This window comes from Cryptomeria japonica, unplaced genomic scaffold (assembly GCF_030272615.1).
Source record: "Cryptomeria japonica unplaced genomic scaffold, Sugi_1.0 HiC_scaffold_46, whole genome shotgun sequence".
Taxonomy (NCBI): domain Eukaryota; kingdom Viridiplantae; phylum Streptophyta; class Pinopsida; order Cupressales; family Cupressaceae; genus Cryptomeria; species Cryptomeria japonica.
The window spans coordinates 690,820-713,494 of record NW_026728868.1 but is presented as its reverse complement, the minus strand read 5'-3'; the positions used below and the strand labels follow the sequence as shown (position 1 = coordinate 713,494).

The window sequence follows — 22,675 nt, the reverse complement described above, 5'->3', positions numbered from 1 at the left end:
GTAACACTCACCCTCACATCATTGATAATTTCCTTTTTTGCGAATTCGCTGGCGGTTAAGAATAATCTAATATTATTTTCTTAGAATTTGCTGATCTTTCCGATATAGTGATAACGATTCCACACTACCGAAAGAGTGGCGACAATATCAACAATATCAAAAGTATATGGAGACTACGTCTACGGTAGTTTGGGTAACTGTATGTCGTAGGACTTACGTACTCACTCTGCAAGTATATTATAATTAAGGACCGCGTCAACATGAAAAAGTCCCAACTCTGCAAATATATGATAATTAACTGATCACATCGACAAGAATTAGTCCTCGCAGAGTAGTTAATTTTCCCGCTATATAATAGACATGTTATGGGCTTGTAATACACAATTCGACTACACATTCATATCCCGAGCTTTTCTGTCTGATTCTTCTGTGGCTCTATTTATAATGGGTAACCGCATGATTTACTTCACGTTGGGACTTTTCCTATTGATATGTTGTTACAGTGATAATGTCATGGCAGCGGATTCCGATCCCTTGCAAGATTTCTGCGTCGCAGACAAGGAAAGCATGGGTGAGTACATAACTTTTATATGATTTTCTTATTAGGCGAGTTGCTAACAAATTGATTAAGATAGAGTGGTGTGATATGATTTCTTGCTAACAAATTGATTAAAACAGTTAAGGTGAACGGGTTCGTTTGCAAAGATCCCAAGGATGTTTCGGCAGAGGACTTCTTCTTCGGGGGACTTGGGCAGGCAGGGAACACCGACAATGCAGTGGGCTCAAATGTAACGATGGCCAATGTTATGCAGATACCAGGCCTCAACACCTTCGGAATATCGTTGGTCCGTATCGATTACGCAGTGGGTGGAATAAATCCTCCTCACACGCACCCAAGAGCCACTGAAGTTCTTGTTTTACTGGAAGGCCAGCTTCTTGTGGGTTTCATTGACACCACCAACAAGTTTTTCAGCAAAACGTTGGAGAAGGGAGATGTGTTTGTGTTTCCAAAGGCACTTGTGCATTTCCAGCAGAATGTGGGGCATGAAAATGCGGTGGCCATAGCTGCATTGAGCAGCCAGCTTCCGGGAGCTCAGACAATCGCCAACTCTCTGTTTGCAGCGGATCCTCCTCTCCCAGATTCCGTATTGGCCAAGGCCTTCCGCATCACCCAAGAGCTTGTCGATTTCATTCAGAAGAAATTTGCATAAGAATTTGCATCACCCAAGAGCTTGTCGATTACATTCAGGCCAAATTCCTCTAAGATTCTCAACCTGAATTCGCTGTGGTCTATTAAATAAAACGTGGGAAGACCATCTTTGTCATTTTTTTCTTTTCCTGAATAAAATAAATCTGTTTAATCTCGTTATTTCTCTGCTGATGTATTATTTATAGCATCGATTTTCAACATATATAACTCAAGAGTAAATTTCAAACTTTAATAATTACGCTAATATTTCTAATTAATAATTTATTGATAACATGTTAAAGAATAAATCAAATGAAATAGATGGGATTCAAGGTATGCATCACAATTCATCTTTTTATCCGTGCTCACCTTTCAAAGCTACGTCTCCCATTCATCACCATCGTACATTATTTATACATTTTACAAGTATCCTTAGGTAAACATTTGGAATGGTAAAGGCATTGCATTACTACACTATGATTCTTTAATGATAAGATTTTGTATTATGTGTATTACAATAATCTTATTGAATAAAATTCAAAAATCAAACTGAACGAATTTTTGCTTGAATGGCTCTCCTCGTTATCTCATGGTCCCCATACACTCATTTGAAATTAGATATCACATTTTACGTCATTTTAGTAATAATATTTTCGTAAGAGTAATTATCTTTGATTTTTTAGAATGCAGAAGAGAATATAATACTAAAATTCATTATTATTCAATGCACTTTCAATCTTTGTATACTAAAATATACACAGGTCCAACTAATCGACAATGAATTTTATATATTATTCAAAAAAATCTTAGATAACGTGATTTAATAAATGTTTACTATAATAGTTATACACAATTTAAAAGCTTATGTTTAATGTGAAATATTTAATTAATAATATTCAAAAAAATTATGCTAATGTCTCTTGAAAACCTCATAATAATCTTTTCGTCCTAATTTTTTATCAAAGAAGTCTTTAAAAAATGTCGAAAAATGCTCCTAGAAATGAGAAACATATAATATAGTGTATATTCAACTGACATAATATGATTTCCATCACACCTAATGTCAAAACCTAGATTTTCTAGTATAAACAGTAGCAGAATGATTGGGCTACATATAATATCCTTACCACATGCTTAGTCTTATCAATTTTGCCCCTTTAACATGGTTCAACCATGGCCTTTTTCTTGTATAGAATTGTATATGTATTGGAATTAATTGACTAGAGGTACTTTAGTATTCTTGTCCCTTAACTATGACAATGTTATGATTAATCCTATTAGATGATTTTCATTTTAAATTTGTAAATAATAGTTAATTATTCTCTTTTAAATCTTTTAATTTTATCAAATACCAAGATTTTGCTCGTAATACAATTTATAATTCCATTAAGATTTTGTAAGTATCTATTTCGATATTAATTAATAGTTCTCTCGTAGAGAAATACTACCAAAGAGGTAGCTCCCAATTACAATTCCTACATTACATCAGACCCTCTACACATTCATATAGTCTTTCAATTTGCAAAGGAGAAAAAAATCCCCATATTTTCCAATGAACTAGCCACAGGCCAACAATGAAACCCTTTACTTCACTTTCCTATAAAATTGGAGAGATCGAAATATTCTTTGCTTCCTATTAAGAGCTTCAACATGAAATATGCCTCCAATAAATCTATTTGTAGGCTCTATGGGTATAGCATCAGGCATGGCTAGTACCACTATCCTGTTTGGATCTGTAATCAATCTATTCCCATATGAGGAGCCCTAAGTTATGGTCCTCATGACCTAGATGTAATTGGTAAAGAAGCGCTTGTATACAAATCCATCATCAAGGTGCCCAACATTCCAAAATGCTTCTCCAATTATCTTTGTGAACACACACACAGTCATGGCCTTGCCTTTTTTTTCTAAAAGGTTTGGAAATATTTTCAACCATGGTCTCCTGTTTGCATTGGCATTATATTACAAACATACATGACATATAATTTATGTTCCTTGGATAGCCCAAGTCATTTGAGTATATCATCTCTAACACCCAAACCCTTCTCGAGGTTGGGAAAGCTTTACGCTTCAATCGTCCTCTGAGTTGATGTTAGGATCCAATGCCCCTAAACTTGTCAAATTTTGATCAACTTCTATAGCTTGTCAATATAGTCTACTTGAGTCATCTACCATCACATCTTTTATCTTTGTGTGGATATGCGATCAATGGAGAAGCCCTTTGAACCACCCTCACTCATTGCCTCGACTGCAGTGCAATCAAACCTCTAGTACTTAGTTGATTCAATAAAGAATGTGCAGTGCTATCAAATTGAGAATAGGACCCAATCTTTTTGTCCTAACCCCTTATGGTAATCAAAACATGGAATGGTAATTTTTTATTTTTTTTAATTTTGTTATTATTTCCTCTAGCCCAGCCCACCTAGTAGTGTGTCACTCTACCACCTTATCTAGGGATTGAAAAACCACTTGGTTAGAAAGAAGATCTGCAACATTGTTAGCCTCTTTAAAAACATGCATAATAGAAAAAACTCCTAAGTTACCAAAATGCACTCAAATTTTGGAAGCCCAACTCTTGAATTTCAAATTGGTCGTGTCTTTCTTTGTAATTGCTTTGATGCATAGCAATGAGTCAACCTCTACATTGATGTTTCAAAAAAAATTCTTTACATAACCATATGCCTAATGCAAGTGCCTCCATCTCAGACATATTGTTGGTTGTAGTACCAAGCTTGCTTGAGAGAGCCCACGCACATTGCCCTTGACAATTTTTTATGATATAGCTTGTAACCGCCGACCATAGGTTACCATTTACTATACTATAAAAGTTTAACTTCAATCTTCCCTCCTCAGGGGTTGTCTAATTTGCCTCTCTCCTAATCTGCCTTTTGTCTCCGAGCTTACCTAAGTTGGGTTTTCTTAATTTCTGCCATCCCTTTTGCAGCTCCTCATTTCATCTAGAAAATGGTGTGTAAGTCTTTAAGCAACATTTAGTAATCACTACTTTGTAGATCCGAGCGTTTATCTTCCTTATTACTTCCTCTACTTGGATGTGGATCTTATTAAAGATCCTATTATTCTTTTGCTTCCACTCCAGTATTTAAGAAACAACAATCCACGAATCTGACCATAGTGATTTTTGTTGTTATTTTGGCGAACTTGTCATGAACTCAAAAATATTATCTTGATGAGGACCCACCCAACCCAAAAATAGTTGAAGCTAGTCCCAACACTTTGTAGTAAATGGGAAACTAACTGTTTCCATTCATCTTAACACAGCATACATCAACTTTTTTCATTAATACCAATTGTCATTAATCTTCGGTCATCAAAATGCGCATGTCGAGCATCATCCAAATAAAATATTTGTCTTTAGGAAATATTACAGAGTGCTAGCACAACACCACAAGTCATGTAGGATTAGATTGAACTACATTTTGGATAAAATGTCTAGTCCTGGATAAGTATTCACCTTTTTTGGATATGCACTAGGTAATTTCGTCCCCTTGTTGTGTAATGCAGATCTATCTTTGACTAAAGGCATTTTCCGAAACATGTTTTACTCCCTTTAGGATTGCTAAAGTAGATAGATCCCAGGTGGTTAAGATGTAATCAGGACAAGTCTCTCTAGGATGAAGCCTCTCCCAGCATTACCAGTGGGCGCCCAATCCTGATTGATTCTCATCCATCTCTTTCACCCCTCCCCCCATCTTAGCATACCTCTCGTAACTCCCCTACGATTACCTATCCTAACCTCCATCCTAATTAACTCCCACTCCTCTTTAACACCATTCTTATCCTCTATTTACCCTACCTTCCAAAACCCTCACTTCCTACTTATCTTAAACTTACCTATCCACTACCTATATCTCCTCACCACCTCCCAACTTGCATTTCCTATACCCTAGATCATACTTTATATTCTTAAACCTCCCTTTATTTCCTTATCTACTACCATTTCCTACACCCTCACTAGCCTCTTATTTCCTTAAGCTAACCTATCCCCTAACTTACATCCTACCCCTTTCTTTATCCTATCCATCCTAACCTATCATCTACCCCTACCCTACCCCTATCTTACCCCATACACACTACACCCAACCTCTTATTAACTCTTTATAACCCACAGCCCCTATACTCCTATTTCCTAAACCCCTTACAACCTATCATCACCCTTACCTTTTCCTTATCTCTTGTAACTCCCCTTTATTCATCGTATCCCCCCCTTTTCCATCCACTTCACTCATTACCTTTGCCTTTACAACCCACTACCACGTCACACCTACTTGGGCCCCACTTTAAACTTTAAATGGTGAATTAAAAGCTTTTTTTAAAGAAATATCTTTGTTGGGACCCACCACAAGCTTTCAACATATAAATTTTGCAAGGTTTCAAGGCATTTTGATTTTTTTCATGGCATTACTTTGGCCCCAATCTTGACTTAAAGTAGGGAGAATTTAAAAGTTTCAAAAAAAACTCTCTTTGTTGGCCCCACAAAGCAATAAGGATGTTGAAAATGTTTTTTTTTTAACTAGTGTGTGTGAAAGAAAAATGTTTTTCTAAGGTATTAATAATGCTACTTCAGCATAGAGTAAAGATCATTTTAAAATTCAAAAAAATAAATAATAAAACAAAATTGAAAAATTGAAAAATTGAAAAATTGAAAAATTGAAAAACACAAAAACACAAAAAATGAAAATTGTGAAAATTTGGCTAAGGCATGGAAAATAAGCATCAGTAGCATTATTACTTTTCAAGAAGTGCCTCTTGGTGTCACTGCTTCTTTTCAAGCAATGCCTCTTGATGTCACTACTTCTTTTCAAGCAGTGCCTTTTTAAGTGGTGCTTCTTGGTGTCTCTACTGCTTTTAAGTAGTGCCTCTCAGTAGCATTACTACTTTCAAGTGGTACCCTTCAATGTCGCTATTACTTTTTGAGCAATAAAGTATTAATCTGGCTAAAGTGAAATCGATGATTTGTGATGAGTTATTTAATCAAAGGTGGCAACTCGATTTTAAACAAGAGCTGTGATACAACTAGAGTCCCCACCAATTGCAAAAATTAGTAGAAAATAGAATATTGGAAAGATTTTGATTTTGTAGAAAATTTACTTGATAACAATATTATGACTATCAAAAATTTTGAGACTCGAGGCATTTCACAATGTATATGAATTTTAATACACAGATAAATTTAAATGGTCAAAGCTATAAACATTTCAAATTTAGACATAACTGTGGCAATTTACATTTAATTGTCTACTTTGTAATGTATTTTTATTCTTAAGACAATTACAAGGATATGCTTTTTAACAACAATCATAAAATAAAGATATCAAAATTGCTATGTCAAATATTTTTGATATTTAGAACCAAACTTTAGCTGGACAAATTTAATGTTTAAAAAATCTAAAGATTTCTACAAAAATTTTGTTTACAAAAACTAAAGATTATTTCAAGCACTATAAGTATGAGAATATAATTTCAAGCTCTTCAATAGTTGCAACAATGAGCTCTAAGGTTTTTTTATCTCGTAGATCCCAAAACCTACAAAAGTAACAAGGATTACTAAACAAAACAAATCTCCTAAACAATAAAAAAAAAAAAAAAGTTATTGCACACTAAAGAATGGAATATAAAGTTGTATTAGAATGTAGAGACTATTATCATAGTTTCTTTCAACAATTTGAACAATTGCATGGTTAATAATAATAGAGAACTTGATATCACAAACATTATTGGTGAATTTTTTTATTGCATTGTAAATGGGTAAAATCTAAGCTTGTTTGGTTCCAAACTATTATGGAAAGATACAATAACCATTAGGTTTGAATTTATTATTAGGACTATTAATTAACAATAACTCATACAATATAACTAAAAGAAACTGATTAATAATTATTGTTTTTTCAAATTGAAGAACATTTTGAAATATAATGGATAATAGGGGAAAACTTATTTTAAAGATTTTTCAAAATAATAAAAAACATTTTAGCAAGAAAAAACCAAAATCAATATTTTTAAGAAAAATGTGATAAAATAATAAAAGAGATGCAATTGAAAATAGAGAATCCAAGAATCATAGTTAATAGCTTAGATACTAAACATGCATTTAATTTCATTAATCTAGACCCAAAATCATGTGCCATGCTCACACCCACAATGGATTGGATTGCAAACTAGATCGGGAATGAACTAGATCGGGATATTATGGTTTCGAGTGAACTGGGAAAAGAGACTAAAGAACATTTTTTCATTTTAATCCACATTTATCACTTTGTATTATTTCATTGTTGGTTTAGCTTTTATTTTGCAATACTCGAGGATATAGACCTATAGAAAAATAAAGAAATTCAAGAAGGTGGGAGAGCAGGAAGTGGTGTGGTGGGGTATTTATTTGTAAACTAAATAAAAAAACTCAGCAAAATATCTGAAAAAAAAATAACATTATTACTAAGGTTTTGTAGGTGTATAAAGGTATATTGAATTTAACAAGATACATCTGCAACACAATGCAACTCTAGCTTTAGAATTACTTAGAACATGGATTCTCTTTCTTTGTCATGGAACTTTTTATCACTTGAAAAACAGGGAAAAAATAAGAAAAAAATGATGAATTTTCAAAAACATAATAACAAAGTCTATTAAGAACTTCTGAAATATTCAAATGTAGAACAACATATAGAAAGTTTATGACAATCTATATATGAAATAATTTTGTGGTTGTTTTGACAACACAAAGGATATCATTAAACATAATAGATGAGACTCTTCTTAACAATCAAAGAGACAATGGCAACCCAAAAGAAAAATGTTAATTTTTTAATTAACAGATAGGCTAGACTCATGATTTCTTAAACTTTGCTAATATATCTTGAAAGTAATATAAGAATTGTTCAAAATGAATGCAAGCCACAAAATAGGGTAGAGTATTAGGGTTTCAACATACAAACGGAAAATACAATCATCTGATATTTTTCACTTGTCTAATAAAAACTTATGCTTTTACCGACACTAAAGCACCTTATTGCCTTTGACTAAACAATATTTCATGTCTCCTCCAACATCATAGGACCTCGGACATAATAGCAAGCAGCTGGAAGAAAAATCAAGGGGTATACTTGAAAACCTTCATCAAATCTTTAAGCAAATGTAAGAAGAATGTAGAAGCAACAATAAAACACGTACATTATATTTTTTTACGAATTTCATAAATATTAATACCGCCTCAGGGTGAACTCACAATAATGGTTCCCACTTTTTTGCCACTTTTGACACTGAGATGTACATTTTTAAAATAATCTTCAACTTCCAAGAACTATAACTTTTAAACTATTAAAAATTTGAAGATGATGTAAATTAGTGATTTCTAGCATTTTGTTTGTAGATTCTATATACATTTTTTTCAAATTTTTGAAGAGTGATGTGCCTCCCGAAACGCATAACTATTTTTCTATAAATGATAAAAACTCAATTATTTCAAATTTTGGTTTGTAACATCAATATCCAGGGCTTGCATTTGGTTTTATAGTGATATGTTCAATATTTTTCATTTTATAAAGTTTTGAACTCCGACTAGTCATAATTCAAACATAGGTTTATGTTTGAACACATAACTTGTCCTATATAAATCGAAATTCAATTTTATTTTTTTTGTTAGAAAGAAGACATCAATACCAGAGGCACAGATATTTTTCAGAATTTTTTTGAATTAGTTTCTTATTTTTCCCAATGCGTTGAATAGAGAAGTTCATGTTCGGTGAAAAACCACTTTTCCATAAAATTAAAAAAACAAGAACATAATAAATTCAAAATATAACAAAATTATACTCGTTGGAAAGCTTGCTTTGAGTACTACCATCTACTATTTTTGGGTTATCAAGATTATTTCATTCCTGCTTTCAACCAGAGCTCTGAAGTCATTAATTCTTCAGAACTCTGAATTTTTTTGGGAGAAACCTTTAATTTGAAGGTTTGAATGAACACCAGTTCAAGCGAACCCACATTCGCTCGAACCAATGAGCTCGATTTTGGCATGCACATTTTTGTAACGGCCATGTTCGAGGGAACCCAAGAATTTTTAAATGTCGGCTTTCATTCGAACTCTGGCCGACATATTTTTTGTTTTTTTTTTCATTTGTGGAGTCATATAAATGTCCATAATTTTTTTCATTTTTTATCACACAAATGATTAAAATAATTCGCATTTCTGGATGAGAGAAGACATTTGAAAATTATTTTGAAGGCAATAATATGAAGGTTTTTTGTAAAAGCATGGGGAACAAGAAGAGAAGGCAAAATAAGACTTCAAGGAATTATTCTCCCGAAACGGAAGAAAGATATCGAGAACAAAGAAGACAAAGATATCATGATGCAAGTATGTATTTTTTATTTTATTTCTATTTAATTTAATATGTGTTACATATCAATTAATTAGAACTCAATATTTTTTATCTAATATTTTTAATGAAAATTAATTTAAAAAATCTTAATTAAATTAATTGAAAATAATAGGATTAAATAATTTTTTTTAATTGGAAAGCATAATTAATTGGAGATAATACATGTGTATCTGCAAATTTCAAATTCCATCAACTTGCTTGTAGTGTAATTGCATTTTTCTCCTATATAATTAAGTTCATTTATAATAGATAAGACCTGTTAAGTCATAAAATTAATAAGACCTATTATGTCATAATTTCTAGGTTCTAAATTATATATATTGAATATTTAATCTACATGTACAAGTAATTTCATGTCATAGGTCCTTTAATATCACATAATATATCTGTCTTAAGGGTAGTTAAGTATAATAATTGTGAAATATTTTTTCAAATGTGGTCATATTGATTTTAATATGAGGTCACCTAAGTTATCATATGCATGCATCAAAATATTTGTACTTTTAATTTTCAAAATTGGAATTTCTAATTTATCAAAATTTTATTTTATGTGTTAAATTAGTGCTCAAAATTAGAGATTGAACTTTAATCCTAACCTAAGAACAAATTGAACTTTAAACCTAAACAAGTAATTTAATTAGAGTTATAACAATAAGGTCCTGAAAGTAATTAAATTTAATAAACCAAATTGAATGGGCTAATTTTAACATGTAAAGCTTTAAGCCAAATTCACCCCTATTCTTAATCCTAATTGAATAATCTATGATTAATTCAAGAACCTTACACAAACGAGCTTAAATTATGTGCAGAACGGGCAAACGAACCTGTTGAAGAACACAATATAGTTGATGAACATAGGGAGGAGATTGTCCAAGTTGAACCAATGGAGACCTTTGAAGGAGAGGGGTCAGGTTCCTTACCTCCTACCACTGATATGGATGAGCATATTGTGGATCTAGCTAAACAGGTGAAGAGAAATATTTCTTATAAAAATTTAGATCATTTACTTGAGATGGATATGGATGAGATGAAACGTCTCAGTGAAGAACCTAGACATACTAAAAGGAAGTCAATGAATAAAAGTGGAAAAGAAATAATGTCTCATTTCAACAATCTTGATACTACACTAGAAAAAGCTCAATTGTTATCAATTGTACTTACTCATAAAGACTTAATAGATCCAATGAAATTGTTGGGTATAGATACAACAAGTCAAAAGAGGAAATCTTCTCAGCTACAAAAATCTACTGTTGATAATGTTAAGAAAGGTTTGGTGAACATTGGTAAAAAATATCGAAAACTATATAAGACCATTTAAAGAAGAGTGATGTTGACATCTTTAGTAAATGAAAGATTGCCTCAAAAAAGACAAATCTCTTCACTGTCATCTGAGTTTGGTTTTAGTAGAAGGACAATATCTAAATATGTTAAAAGGAGAAAGATTTTGGATGATACTACCTTAGAAGGGAATTGGGAAATTATGTGTAGAGCTCCTCGTTCTGATAGAATTGAAGATGTTGATAGGAACTTTGTGACAAGTTTTTGGAATGATAATACTCACCCTTCATCAAATAGTAGAGATGTTATCAAGCAAAGGATTGGTCCTGATCGTTATGATCTCCACGTAAAACATTGGATAGACACAACAAAACATGAATTGTATGTATTGTTTACTAAAACAAACCCTCATATAAAGATTGGACAAACCATGTTTGAACGGTTAAGGCCATATTATGTGAAGTTAAACAAAGTTTTTGAAACTTGTTGTTGTCGTTATCACATCGAATTTGACTTGTACTATCAGGTGTTTCGAAAGATTAGAGAAGATAATGATGGTTAAAAAATTGCTCCTCCTAAACGAACAAGTCAATTCATAGCATCCATCTTATGTGATAAATCAGATGATAATGCAACCGGTCAAATAAATTGCATAAGAGGAATTTGTGGAACATGCGGGGACTTGGCTAAATTGCCTTTGAGAGATGAAGATACTAACATGAGGAAGATGGTAAATTGCAAGAGTTACAAGTACAAAAAATTTGAAACAAAATTTGGAAAGGAATCTACAAGGCTAGATTATGTAGAAGAGGAAATACCTATTGGAACATTTATGGAAAATTTTCGTAAGTTGATAAAACCATACATATGCCATGGTTTTTTTGCCAAGTGGCAAGTAGAACAATTTAAAAGATTAAGAGACACTTTCCCACTTGGAACCATTCTATCTGTAGTTGACTTCGTAGAGAATTACTCTTTTGCACATCAAAAAGAGATTCAATCAGAGTATTACTTTTCAAAGCAAATCACTATTTTCGTGCATGTGTGTTATCGACATGCACAGATGAATTTGGATGGTGTTGATAGTACATTTGAAAATCATGTCATTAAGAAAGAGTACCACTTCTATATCAGTGATGATAAGGAGCATGACACACTTTTTGTACAACATTGCTTTAAGAAGTTTTTTGAATATTTGAAAGATAGAGGAATAACAATAGTTAAACATTTTGTTTGGTCTGATGGATGTGCGACACAATTCAAATCTTCGAGGCCATTTTATGCACTATGTAGATATCATCGAAATGACAAAATACCACATGTTTGGAGTTTTTTTGAGAGTGGTCATGGAAAGGGTGAACATGATGGTGCAGGAGCTTGTATCAAACGTGCTCTAAGAAAGCATCAAATAAAGTATAGAGGAGAACGTATAGAAAATGCACATGATGTTGTTGAATGGTGTAAGAAACACTTTGAGCAACCTAATTATCTTAGGGAGTCATCATTGAGAACATACAGGCCCATTCCATATAGAATGTTTAAATCTAATCTAATCAAACATGTATTTAAATCTAATCTAATCAAACATGTATAAATCTAATATAATCAAACATGTATAATCTGATCAAACACAAACCAGGTATAAAGTATAATCTAGAGAAAAACTTCGTTGTACATGCATGAAATATACAATCTAATCAAACATGTATTTAAATCTAATTTAATCAAACATCATGTATAAATCTAGAATATAATCAAACATGTATAAATCTAATATAATCAAACATGTATAAAACTTATGAAGTATAATCTAGAGTCTAAACTCCATGTATAAAGTATAAAGTATAATCTAGAGTCTAAACTCCATGTACGTGCATGAATATATATAATATGAAAGTATATAAAAAGATAAATGTAAATGAGCTATAAAGTTTGGAGCAAATCAACAGGGATCATGTCGGCTACGAACTGAGCGACCATCTGAGGGGGAGTCCTACAAAAGTAGAATTTATTTAAATATTAAATATAATATATCTATCTCTCTAGACGTGCATGTACATCAAATCCAAGTAGATTTAAATAAAAATTTAAATATAAATTGTAACGTGCATGTACATACATACATGTACATATATGTACCAAAAACCATAACTAACCTGTACACTAACAGCATCTAAAGAATCTCTCCTACGCACATGCTCAGAGCTCAAGGAAGGAGTGACATGAGCTAACTGTCAATTTAAGGATTAGTCCACAATCAATTTAAATGATCTACAAATTAAAACTTAGAACTCTAGATTATTTATTAAACATGATCTATATATATAGATTTATCAGGTACAAATTTGCAACATGTATACATATCTTCTAAAAATTTAAATGTAGATGTACATGTACATACCTGTGTATCACCTGGAGTAGGCTATATAGTCTGATCCTGTCCCGTGATCATATCAACAACATCACTCGTGCCTGCATATCTCTCTCTAGTTGTACGTATCACTGAGGAGTGCAAGGGGCTAACTAGATGAGTGGGCATCATAGATGAAGTTTCTGACTGTAGTAGCATGCCCATAAATCCAGTATGGCACAAATCTCTCAGCTGATCCTCAAATGAGTCCAAACCCTCATCTGTGATATTCACCTGATCAGCTCGTATCTCCTCCTCAAATGAATCCAATTGGCCCTCATATGTGATATGGAGCTGATCAGCTCGTAGCTCCTCCTTTGCAGCAATAGAGTGATCTGTAGGTGGGTCAGTGCCTGGAGCATGCGTAGAGTGATGAGAATGTTGTGATTGCCTCAGGGTATGTGTCGATGCCACTCTAGCCTGACCATCTCTGAGAATCTCCTCTCTAACATCACCCAATGGTATCCCAAGTCGAGATGAAATAAAACTATAAGCATGTAGTAGGTCCTCGGCTAAACACTGCGACATCTGTACATGTCTAATAGCTCTGACTATAGCTTCTACCTCATCTGGGGAGGGGATGCTAGCAGAAATATACCGATCATCTGAATCTGAAGCACCCCCATGACTAGAAGATGCATGATCTATGGATGATCGCGAACGTGGTCGACTCATCATATATCTGCCCACCCTGTCAGAAGATATGGTGGCTACTGCTGATGCAATTTGTCCAATCCTATCAATTGCTTCTCTCTGAGAAGCAATCACAACGTGATCCACTATGGGTGCCATGGCTGGGACTACTGCAGGAAATCTCTTGCCAACAAGGTCCCTGTGTCTAGCCGGAGCTCTATCACGCCTACGATATGCATCTCTATCAGCAATCCTACCACTCCCCTGTCCATAATATCCTGGAATATCAAGGTAGTTTGGTTTCATCTGACAATGAACCTCAGCAAATACCTGTTGTACAAAGTATAATGGAATCTGGTCATTATTAGGATAACGACCATGGGCTGCTAAGAATTGTGGGTAAATTAGTGATGCAACCTGTGGGTCGATACATCTGGTAACCTGATATCCCCTCACCTTACTCTTCTCCTGATATTGTGGGAAGCATCTCTCCTTGATGATCTCCTTCGAGACCACCCCCACCACATCAGTAAAAGAATGAGGACCCCTCACCTGACTCCTCAACTGTCTATATATATATCCTCTATAACCTTAGGTGAGAATGAGGTATGAGATACTAAGTGGTCCCTCAATGTCCGCAAACAATCAAAAATGGACATGCACGTACTCTTGTACACGCCATCAGTACGAGGGTCATCTAGTATGGCCCTCAACCTATGCAACTCCCGATCACTGTAATGAAAAATAGTAGCAATGTCGGGCAAGGGGGGATCCTACTATGGAGGATCCTGTTGTGGTGGCTCCTGATGTGGAGCCTACGCAGGTGGATCCTGATGTGGAGCCTGTGAAGGTGGATCCTGATCAGGAGCCTGCGAAGGTGGATCTTGATCAGGAGCCTGCGAAGGTATATCCTGGGATGCCATCTATCTAGGTACATGTCATAAAGTTAAAATAAATATGTAAGCAGAGAGATAGAGAGGTCATTTTCATGAGAGAGAGAGAGAGATTATATACATATAAATCTTCATGAGAGAGAGAGAGATCATTTTCATTTTCAAAAAATACATGTAAAAATTTCAAATATTTTAGTGAGAGAGAGAGAGAACATATATTTCAAATCTAGAGATAACATATATTTTAGAGAGATAGAGAGATCTAACACGTGTACATATCTAAATCTTTGACATACATAAAAAATTCAAGAATAGAGAGATCTAACACGTCATATGTTAGGACACTATATTATCCTAAGGGGAATGTCATATGTACAATAGGATGTTATAAGGGGTCATATGTGACCCCTTAGGACAACATACAACCCCTTAAGACACTATGTGATGGACTAAGGGGTATGTCGTTCACACTAGGATTTTATAAGGGGTCATATACGGTTCTAAGGGGTCATGCATATGTTATAACACATGCATGACCTCTCAGGACCACATATGACCCCTTAGGACACTATATGATCCTAAGGGGAATGTCATATGTACATTAGGATGTTATAAGGGGTCATATGTGACCTACTAAGGGGTCACGCATGTGTTAATGCATGCGTGAGCCCTTAGGACCACATATGACCCCTTAGGACCCATAGGAAATGTCATATGTATAGTAGGATGTTATAAGTGGTCATATGTGATCTACTAAGGGGTCACGGATGTGTTAATACATGCGTGACCCCTTAGGACAACATACGACCCCTTAAGACACTATGTGATGGACTAAGGGGTATGTCGTTCACAGTAGGATTTTATAAGGGGTCATATGCAGTTCTAAGGGGTCATGCATATGTTATAGCACATGCATGACCCCTCAGGACCACATACGACCCCTTATGACACTATGTGATCCTAAGGGGAATGTCATATGTACATTAGGATGTTATAAGGGGTCATATGTGACCTACTAAGGGGTCACGCATGTGTTAATGCATGCGTGAGCCCTTAGGACCACATATGACCCCTTAGGACACATAGGAAATGTCATATGTATAGTAGGATGTTATAAGTGGTCATATGTAATCTACTAAGGGGTCACACATGTGTCAATGCATGCGTGACCCCTTAGGACCACATACGACCCCTTAAGACACTATGTGATGAACTAAGGGGTATGTCGTTCACACTAGGATTTTATAAGGGGTCATATGTGGTTCTAACCACATATGACCCCTTAGGACACTATATGATCCTAAGGGGAATATCATACGTACAGTAGGATGTTATAAGGGGTCATATGTGAACTCCTAAGGGGTCACGCATGTGTTAATTCATGCATGACCCCTTAGGACAACATACAACCCCTTAAGACACTATGTGATGGACTAAGGGGTATGTCGTTCATAGTAGGATTTTATAAGGGGTCATATGTGGTTCTAAGGGGTCATGCATATGTTATAACACATGCATGACCCTTTATGACACTATGTGATCCTAAGGGGAATGTCATATGTATAGTAGGATGTTATAAGGGGTCATATGTGACCTACTAAGGGGTCACGCATGTGTTAATGCATGTCTGAGCCCTTAGGACCACATATGACCCCTTAGGACACATAGGAAATGTCATATGTACAGTAGGATGTTATAAGGGGTCATATGTGACCTACTAAGGGGTCACACATGTGTCAATGCATGTGTGACCCCTTAGGATTGGACATACGACCCCTTAAGACACTATGTGATGGACTAAGGGGTATGTCACTCATAGTAGGATTTTATAAGGGGTCATATATGGTTCTAAGGGGTCATGCATATGTTATAACACATGCATGACCCCTTATGACACTATGTGATCCTAAGGGGAATGTCATATGTACATTAGGATGTTATAAGGGATCATATGTGACCTACTAAGGGGTCACACATGTGTTAATGCATGTGTGCGCCCTTAGGACCACATATGACCCCTTAGGACACATAGGAAATGTCATATGTACAATAGGATGTTATACGGGGTCATATGTGACCTACTAAGGGGTCACACATGTGTCAATGCATGTGTGACCCCTTAGGATTGGACATACAACCCCTTAAGACACTATGTGATGGACTAAGGGGTATGTCGTTCACAGTAGGATTTTATAAGGGGTCATATGCGGTTCTAAGGGGTCAAGCATATAAGGGGTCATATGCAGTTCTAAGGGGTCATGCATATGTTATAACACATGCATGACCCCTTATGACACTATTTGATCCTAAGGGGAATGTCATATGTACATTAGGATGTTATAAGGGGTCATATGTGACCTACTAAGGGGTCGCGCATGTGTTAATGCATTCGTGAGCCCTTAGGACCACATATGACCCCTTAGGACACATAGGAAATGTCATATGTACAGCAAGATGTTATAAGGGGTCATATGTGACCTACTAAGGGGTCACACATGTGTCAATGCATGCATGACCCCTTAGGACTAGACATACGACCCCTTAAGACACTATGTGATGAACTAAGGGGTATGTCATTCACACTAGGATTTTATAAGGGGTCATATTTGGTTCTAACCACATATGACCCCTTAGGACACTATATGATCCTAAGGGGAATGTCATATGTATAGTAGGATGTTAGAAGGGGTCATATGTGACCTACTAAGGGGTCGCGCATTTGTTAATGCATGCGTGACCCCTTAGGACAACATACGACCCCTTAAGACACCAAGTGATGGACTAAGGGGTATGTCGTTCATAGTAGGATTTTATAAGGGGTCATATGCGGTTCTAAGGGGTCATGCATATGTTATAACACATGCATGACCCCTCAGGACCACATATGACCCCTTATAACACTATGTGATCCTAAGGGGAATGTCATATGTATAGTAGGATGTTATAAGGGGTCCTATGTGACCTACTAAGGGGTCATGCATGTGTTAATGCATGCGTGACCCCTTAGTTCCACATACAACCCCTTAAGACGCTATGTGATGGACTAAGGGGTATGTCGTTCACACTAGGATTTTATAAAGGGTCATATATGCAGTTGTAATGGGTCACGCATGTGTTAAGACACTATTTGATGGACTAAGGGGTATGTCGTTCACACTACAATTTTATAAGGGGTCATATGCGGTTCTAAGGGGTCACGCATGTGTTATAACACATGTGTGACCCCTTAGGACCACGTATGACCCCTTAGTACACTAGATGTGATCCTAAAGGGAATGTCATACATGTACACTAGTATGTTATATGTGATCCTCTATGACCTCCTAAGGGAACGTATAGTGTCATCAAGGCATATGTGGTCTTAAGGGGTCATGTTGTGCGTGTAATAGGATGTGAAAATGGGTCACATTGTAGAGGAAATTTATTTTGTCTAATTTGTTTAAATTTGTTATCTAAATTTTTGAATGTTTATTTAAATTAAAATTTATTAATTTTTCTAAGGTTTTTCTTTTTTTTTGCTAATGTTTTTCTAAGTTCTGATTTACTACAGGTTCTAAGTTTTCTATGTTTTTCATAACAATTTTTTAAAATGTTGAAAAAAATATACATCTATACAATTATGTAATTTTAAAAACAAATTGACACATTTCAGTCAAAACATTAAATTATCAAACATTTTTCTAAAATAATGAAAAACAATAAATTATCAAACATTTTTCTAAAATGTTGAAAAACAATAACTATATACAATTATTTAATTAAAAAAATAAATTAACAAACAAATTATTTACAAATTTAATAAAAAAAGACATTATTAAACCAAACAAAGGGTTATTTTGTGCACCTGGTCGAAAACTGAAATAGGAAAGATGCTAACTACTGTAGACAAAGCTCAGTGACGTGATGCTGACGACTAGTTTGATCCAACCCCCACCAGACAGAAAAAGTCAAATTTGATAATGACCTTTTAACTGTCATTTTCGCTATTTATAAATTTTTAAAAAATTCTAACCGAAAATGGTTCGAGTGAATGGGGGATTCGCTCGAACCAATTAAAATATTAATATTTAAGTGGGTTCGCTCAAACCAAAAACTTACCCATGGTTCGAGCGAACCCAGACCCGCAGTTGGGTTCGCTCAGACTCCCAGGGGTAGTCCGAGCGAACATTACCATTTCTCTTGAACACCGAGAAAATCGAAGTTCCCACTTTTGCCAAATTCCTTCATTGGCAAAAGTGGGAACCAGCTTTGTGAATTCACCCCTCAGTGTTTTATTAATGTCAGTTGTAGTCATTAAGAAACCTATACCTATACTTTCTATGTGGTACCAACTATTCTTCAAGTTAAAGTTTTAGTTTGATAATCTCACATAGCAAATATTTCACCAACAAAAAAAAATCTACATATCACTGGCCAATGTAAGCAACCAACAATACATTTGAAAGTCAATCTTCTTAATCATTTGAAAGTCAACCTTCTTAATCACTGATTCCCTAACAAAAACACAATACAAAATTTTGTAAAATGCTAAATTGCATACCAATCTTTAGGCAAAGATGAAGCAACTAACATAACATATAGTTTTCAGCCTTTCTTTTAAATAATTAAAAAGATAGAACTATGAATTAAAAGGATATTATAACAAGTGTGAGAAGATGTTGAAGACAAGATGACTGTTGAGCCATAACATCACCAAATTTACATTGTATTTCATTGGAACATGGTTCCCGAGGCTAATGAATCCTTTGCAACTCCTGAATTTGTGACTAAAAAGAGAATTTTACAGAGTAACCTCTTATGTTAATTATGCATATGGAGCAATTAAACTATTATTTCTCCCATTATGAAAAAATGAGAAAAAAACTCCACAATATTTCGTTCTGCCTTACCAAATAGTTATTAAAAAAAAACATGTGTTGACTTGTGAAAACTAAAAATCTTGCGATAAAACTTAGGCTTTTTTTTGTCTCCAAATAAATTTAGGGCAGAATCTAAACTGCCAACAAAACACCATTTAACTCAGACTAAGCCCAAGTTAAACGAGCATTTTGAGGGCGAAATTACACCTGACAAAAAATTGTGCCAATAAAAACTTACTTTGTACAAATTAGGCATAAGAAAACAAGCTAAATATAAATAAATGATTTTCTCAACAGTATTTTAATTGTTTTTAACCTCTTGAAAACTTGAAAAATGATTACTATGAATCAAACAAAAATCACAAAAAATTCAAAGCCAAAAACATATTTGCTTCCATGTATTTGAATCTTCCATGCTTATAATACACAAAATGCATCAGGCTCACAATGAAGTTAGGAGACTCTAAATAATGACACACAAAATGCATTTAGCATATATACAATTTTTATGTTTAGAGTTCATATCTTTGCCAAAGTTATCTAAAGGTTGTGGTCTAGTGATTTTGTGATACATTCACACCTGTTTGAGGCAGCTCGTAGCACATAATCTTTTATAGATATTTTGAACAAGTTTGACTAATATGCAAGGCATCTAGAAGGTATGATTGAAATAGTCCCTTTAACTATTCGCATAAAAATTCTAAGATATTATACAAACAGAAAGCATCTAAAAAATCAACTCACTTAGCCATGAAAAGGAGGCAAGTGGTTACATATTCTCTCAGATACCATTTTAAGCCTCACCAGAACCAAGAATTATAGACAAAAAGTAATGGGAACTAAGCTAACCTGGAATTAATAAATTGAATGAGAACAGATCCACTCTGTGCCCGTCAAACTCTAGAAACTTGAACTTGAAACCACTGAGCTATTAAAATTTAGCACACAGAGTTCAAGCCTTATTGCCTTCGATTGAACAATATTTTAGTCTCCTATAGCATAACCGCCATTAATCAAAGCCAGAGAGCAAAACAACTGCATTTAATGTGTTTTACGAATGCTAGCTGTTACTTCAAGGAACTTGTAAATGCCCTCGTACCTGCAGAAAAATAATATTTTAAAAAACTCTCTTAATTTTTCTTTTTCATTGGTGGACGATTCTATTTTCCATAAAAAATAATTTAAACCCCAGGAAACTATCAGCTGCCAATCAGAAAATAGAAAAAATTAATAAAAAAAATAGCTTTAATAAAATAATAACATAGAACTATAGCTTAAATGGGTTGACGAAATTTTCAAGCAGCAATTTAATATCAAATGCTTGCAATGAAAACATTAGTCTCTGCCTTATAAGGCAGGGACTAATAATGGATATTAAGTTATTGTAATATGGGTGGCCAATGAACTAATTTGCATTATACTAATATGGGTATACTATAATGCAAAGTTTCGAGCCACATATCACCCAAATCTGCAAGTTGAATCATCAACGAGTGTTTGTCATACTACGACTACAAGCTACCTTCAATACCAGCGAACATTGTAATTAAATTGACTGCGATAAATGTACTCATCCATAGAGATTGCATCTTGAGAAGCGATTCCAAATCTCTGATTTGTGATTTGCATCCATTAATAGAATCATGGCATTGCGACTCTAATTTTGACATTGGTGAATTTACCCTTGAACACAGCAACTTAGACATCAGCGGCATTGGCAAAGTAATATCGGCAAACCCTCAAGCCTGAGTTTGATGAATTGCATTTGAACAGTCACTTTGATAAGTTCATAGGCAGCGATTCTGATTTTCATCAACAAATTCTTTTTTACTCAATCCAAATTCAACGCGCATAGGGATCTCATTTAAGGATAGGGAATTCATCCTCTTGTATGGTGACTTCATTGATCAAAGGTGAAATTCCTATATCCATACTACTAACACTTTCCTGATGGTAAAGTGTCTTGTATAGTCAATTGGAATCATTCAACTAAAGCTTAACTTCAATTATCGCTTCTTCATTGATATGCATCAACTTGATGGTGTCTATGCTTGTAGTGATTATTTGAAAATCACAAAGCCATCCTTAGAAGATCACACTAGCCTTGTGGACATATTTATAGCATGTCAAAGCAAGACTTAGTTAGAGTTTCATCAAAGATCATCCATTGCTTCTACATTCTTAGAATTAGAATAACCTTCTAAACCCTATCCTTTTTCCCTTTTTTTCTAACCAAGTCAAGTAAAATCCCACGTTCCAGCATCATTTGAGCATTCAGGTATTCAACATAAGTCCCCTCGTAGGTACAAAAAATTACATCAATACCACTGAAGCTATCCTACAAGTCAAGACTTGACATAAAAGAACCTTGGAGTCATCTCTTGTGATCCTTCGCAGATATTCAACATTTGAGAGTCTTTTTATCAAGAGAGGATAGAGTGCCATTGGTATTTTATTTTGTGTTCAATAGTGCATCGAAACACCATCAACAAGACAGTATCTCATATTCCAATTGTATGTCGAAATCTTCACTTATTCATTTCAACTTATGAAAAGTATATTTATTTCTACTTACTTTATCCATCATTGATTCATATTCTCTAATTGAGGACTTCCTCGGTGATAAATTTTAGACAACAAGATTGTGATTTTGTCTCTTAGAGACTTCACAAAATCGGTCAATACAAGGATATCACAATCTCCCCCTCTTGATTTTGCTTGTCCTCTTGAAATTTCTCCTCGTCCTCCTTCTTGGATGAACTTGTGCATAGATTATTAGTACCAAACATATAATCATATAAATTAAAGTAATGACAAATGTTAGAAAAGTTACTACTTAGTTTCTATTGAATCTATTGAAACTTGGAGGGATTGGCTTCCTTGAGTCCTTTACCCAAACTTGAGATGGACTGGCTTCCTTGAACCATTTATGTCCAACTTCAGAGAGACTGGCTTCCTTCAGCCATCCTTGTCCAACTTGGTAGGGACTAGCTTCTTTGAGCCATGGCCCAACT

The 22,675-nt window shown here is 34.5% G+C and overlaps 1 protein-coding gene across 1 annotated transcript; it reads left to right on the top strand.

The window, feature by feature from the left end:
* The first annotated feature begins 360 nt into the window (after window positions 1–360).
* LOC131078307 (putative germin-like protein 2-3) lies at window positions 361–1,264 on the top strand. Its single transcript, XM_058015974.2, has 2 exons — window positions 361–571; window positions 679–1,264. Exons 1-2 carry the CDS (start codon window positions 361–363, stop codon window positions 1,209–1,211), a joined length of 744 nt encoding a protein of 247 aa, XP_057871957.2. The 3' UTR covers window positions 1,212–1,264.
* The last annotated feature ends 21,411 nt before the right edge of the window (window positions 1,265–22,675 follow it).

Coding starts and splice junctions, on each gene's coding strand:
- LOC131078307 (XM_058015974.2), top strand. CDS start 361: ATGTTATGGGCTTGTAATACACAATTCGACTACACATTCATATCCCGA. Junction 572..678: donor CGCAGACAAGGAAAGCATGG/GTGAGTACATAA, acceptor TGATTAAAACAG/TTAAGGTGAACGGGTTCGTT.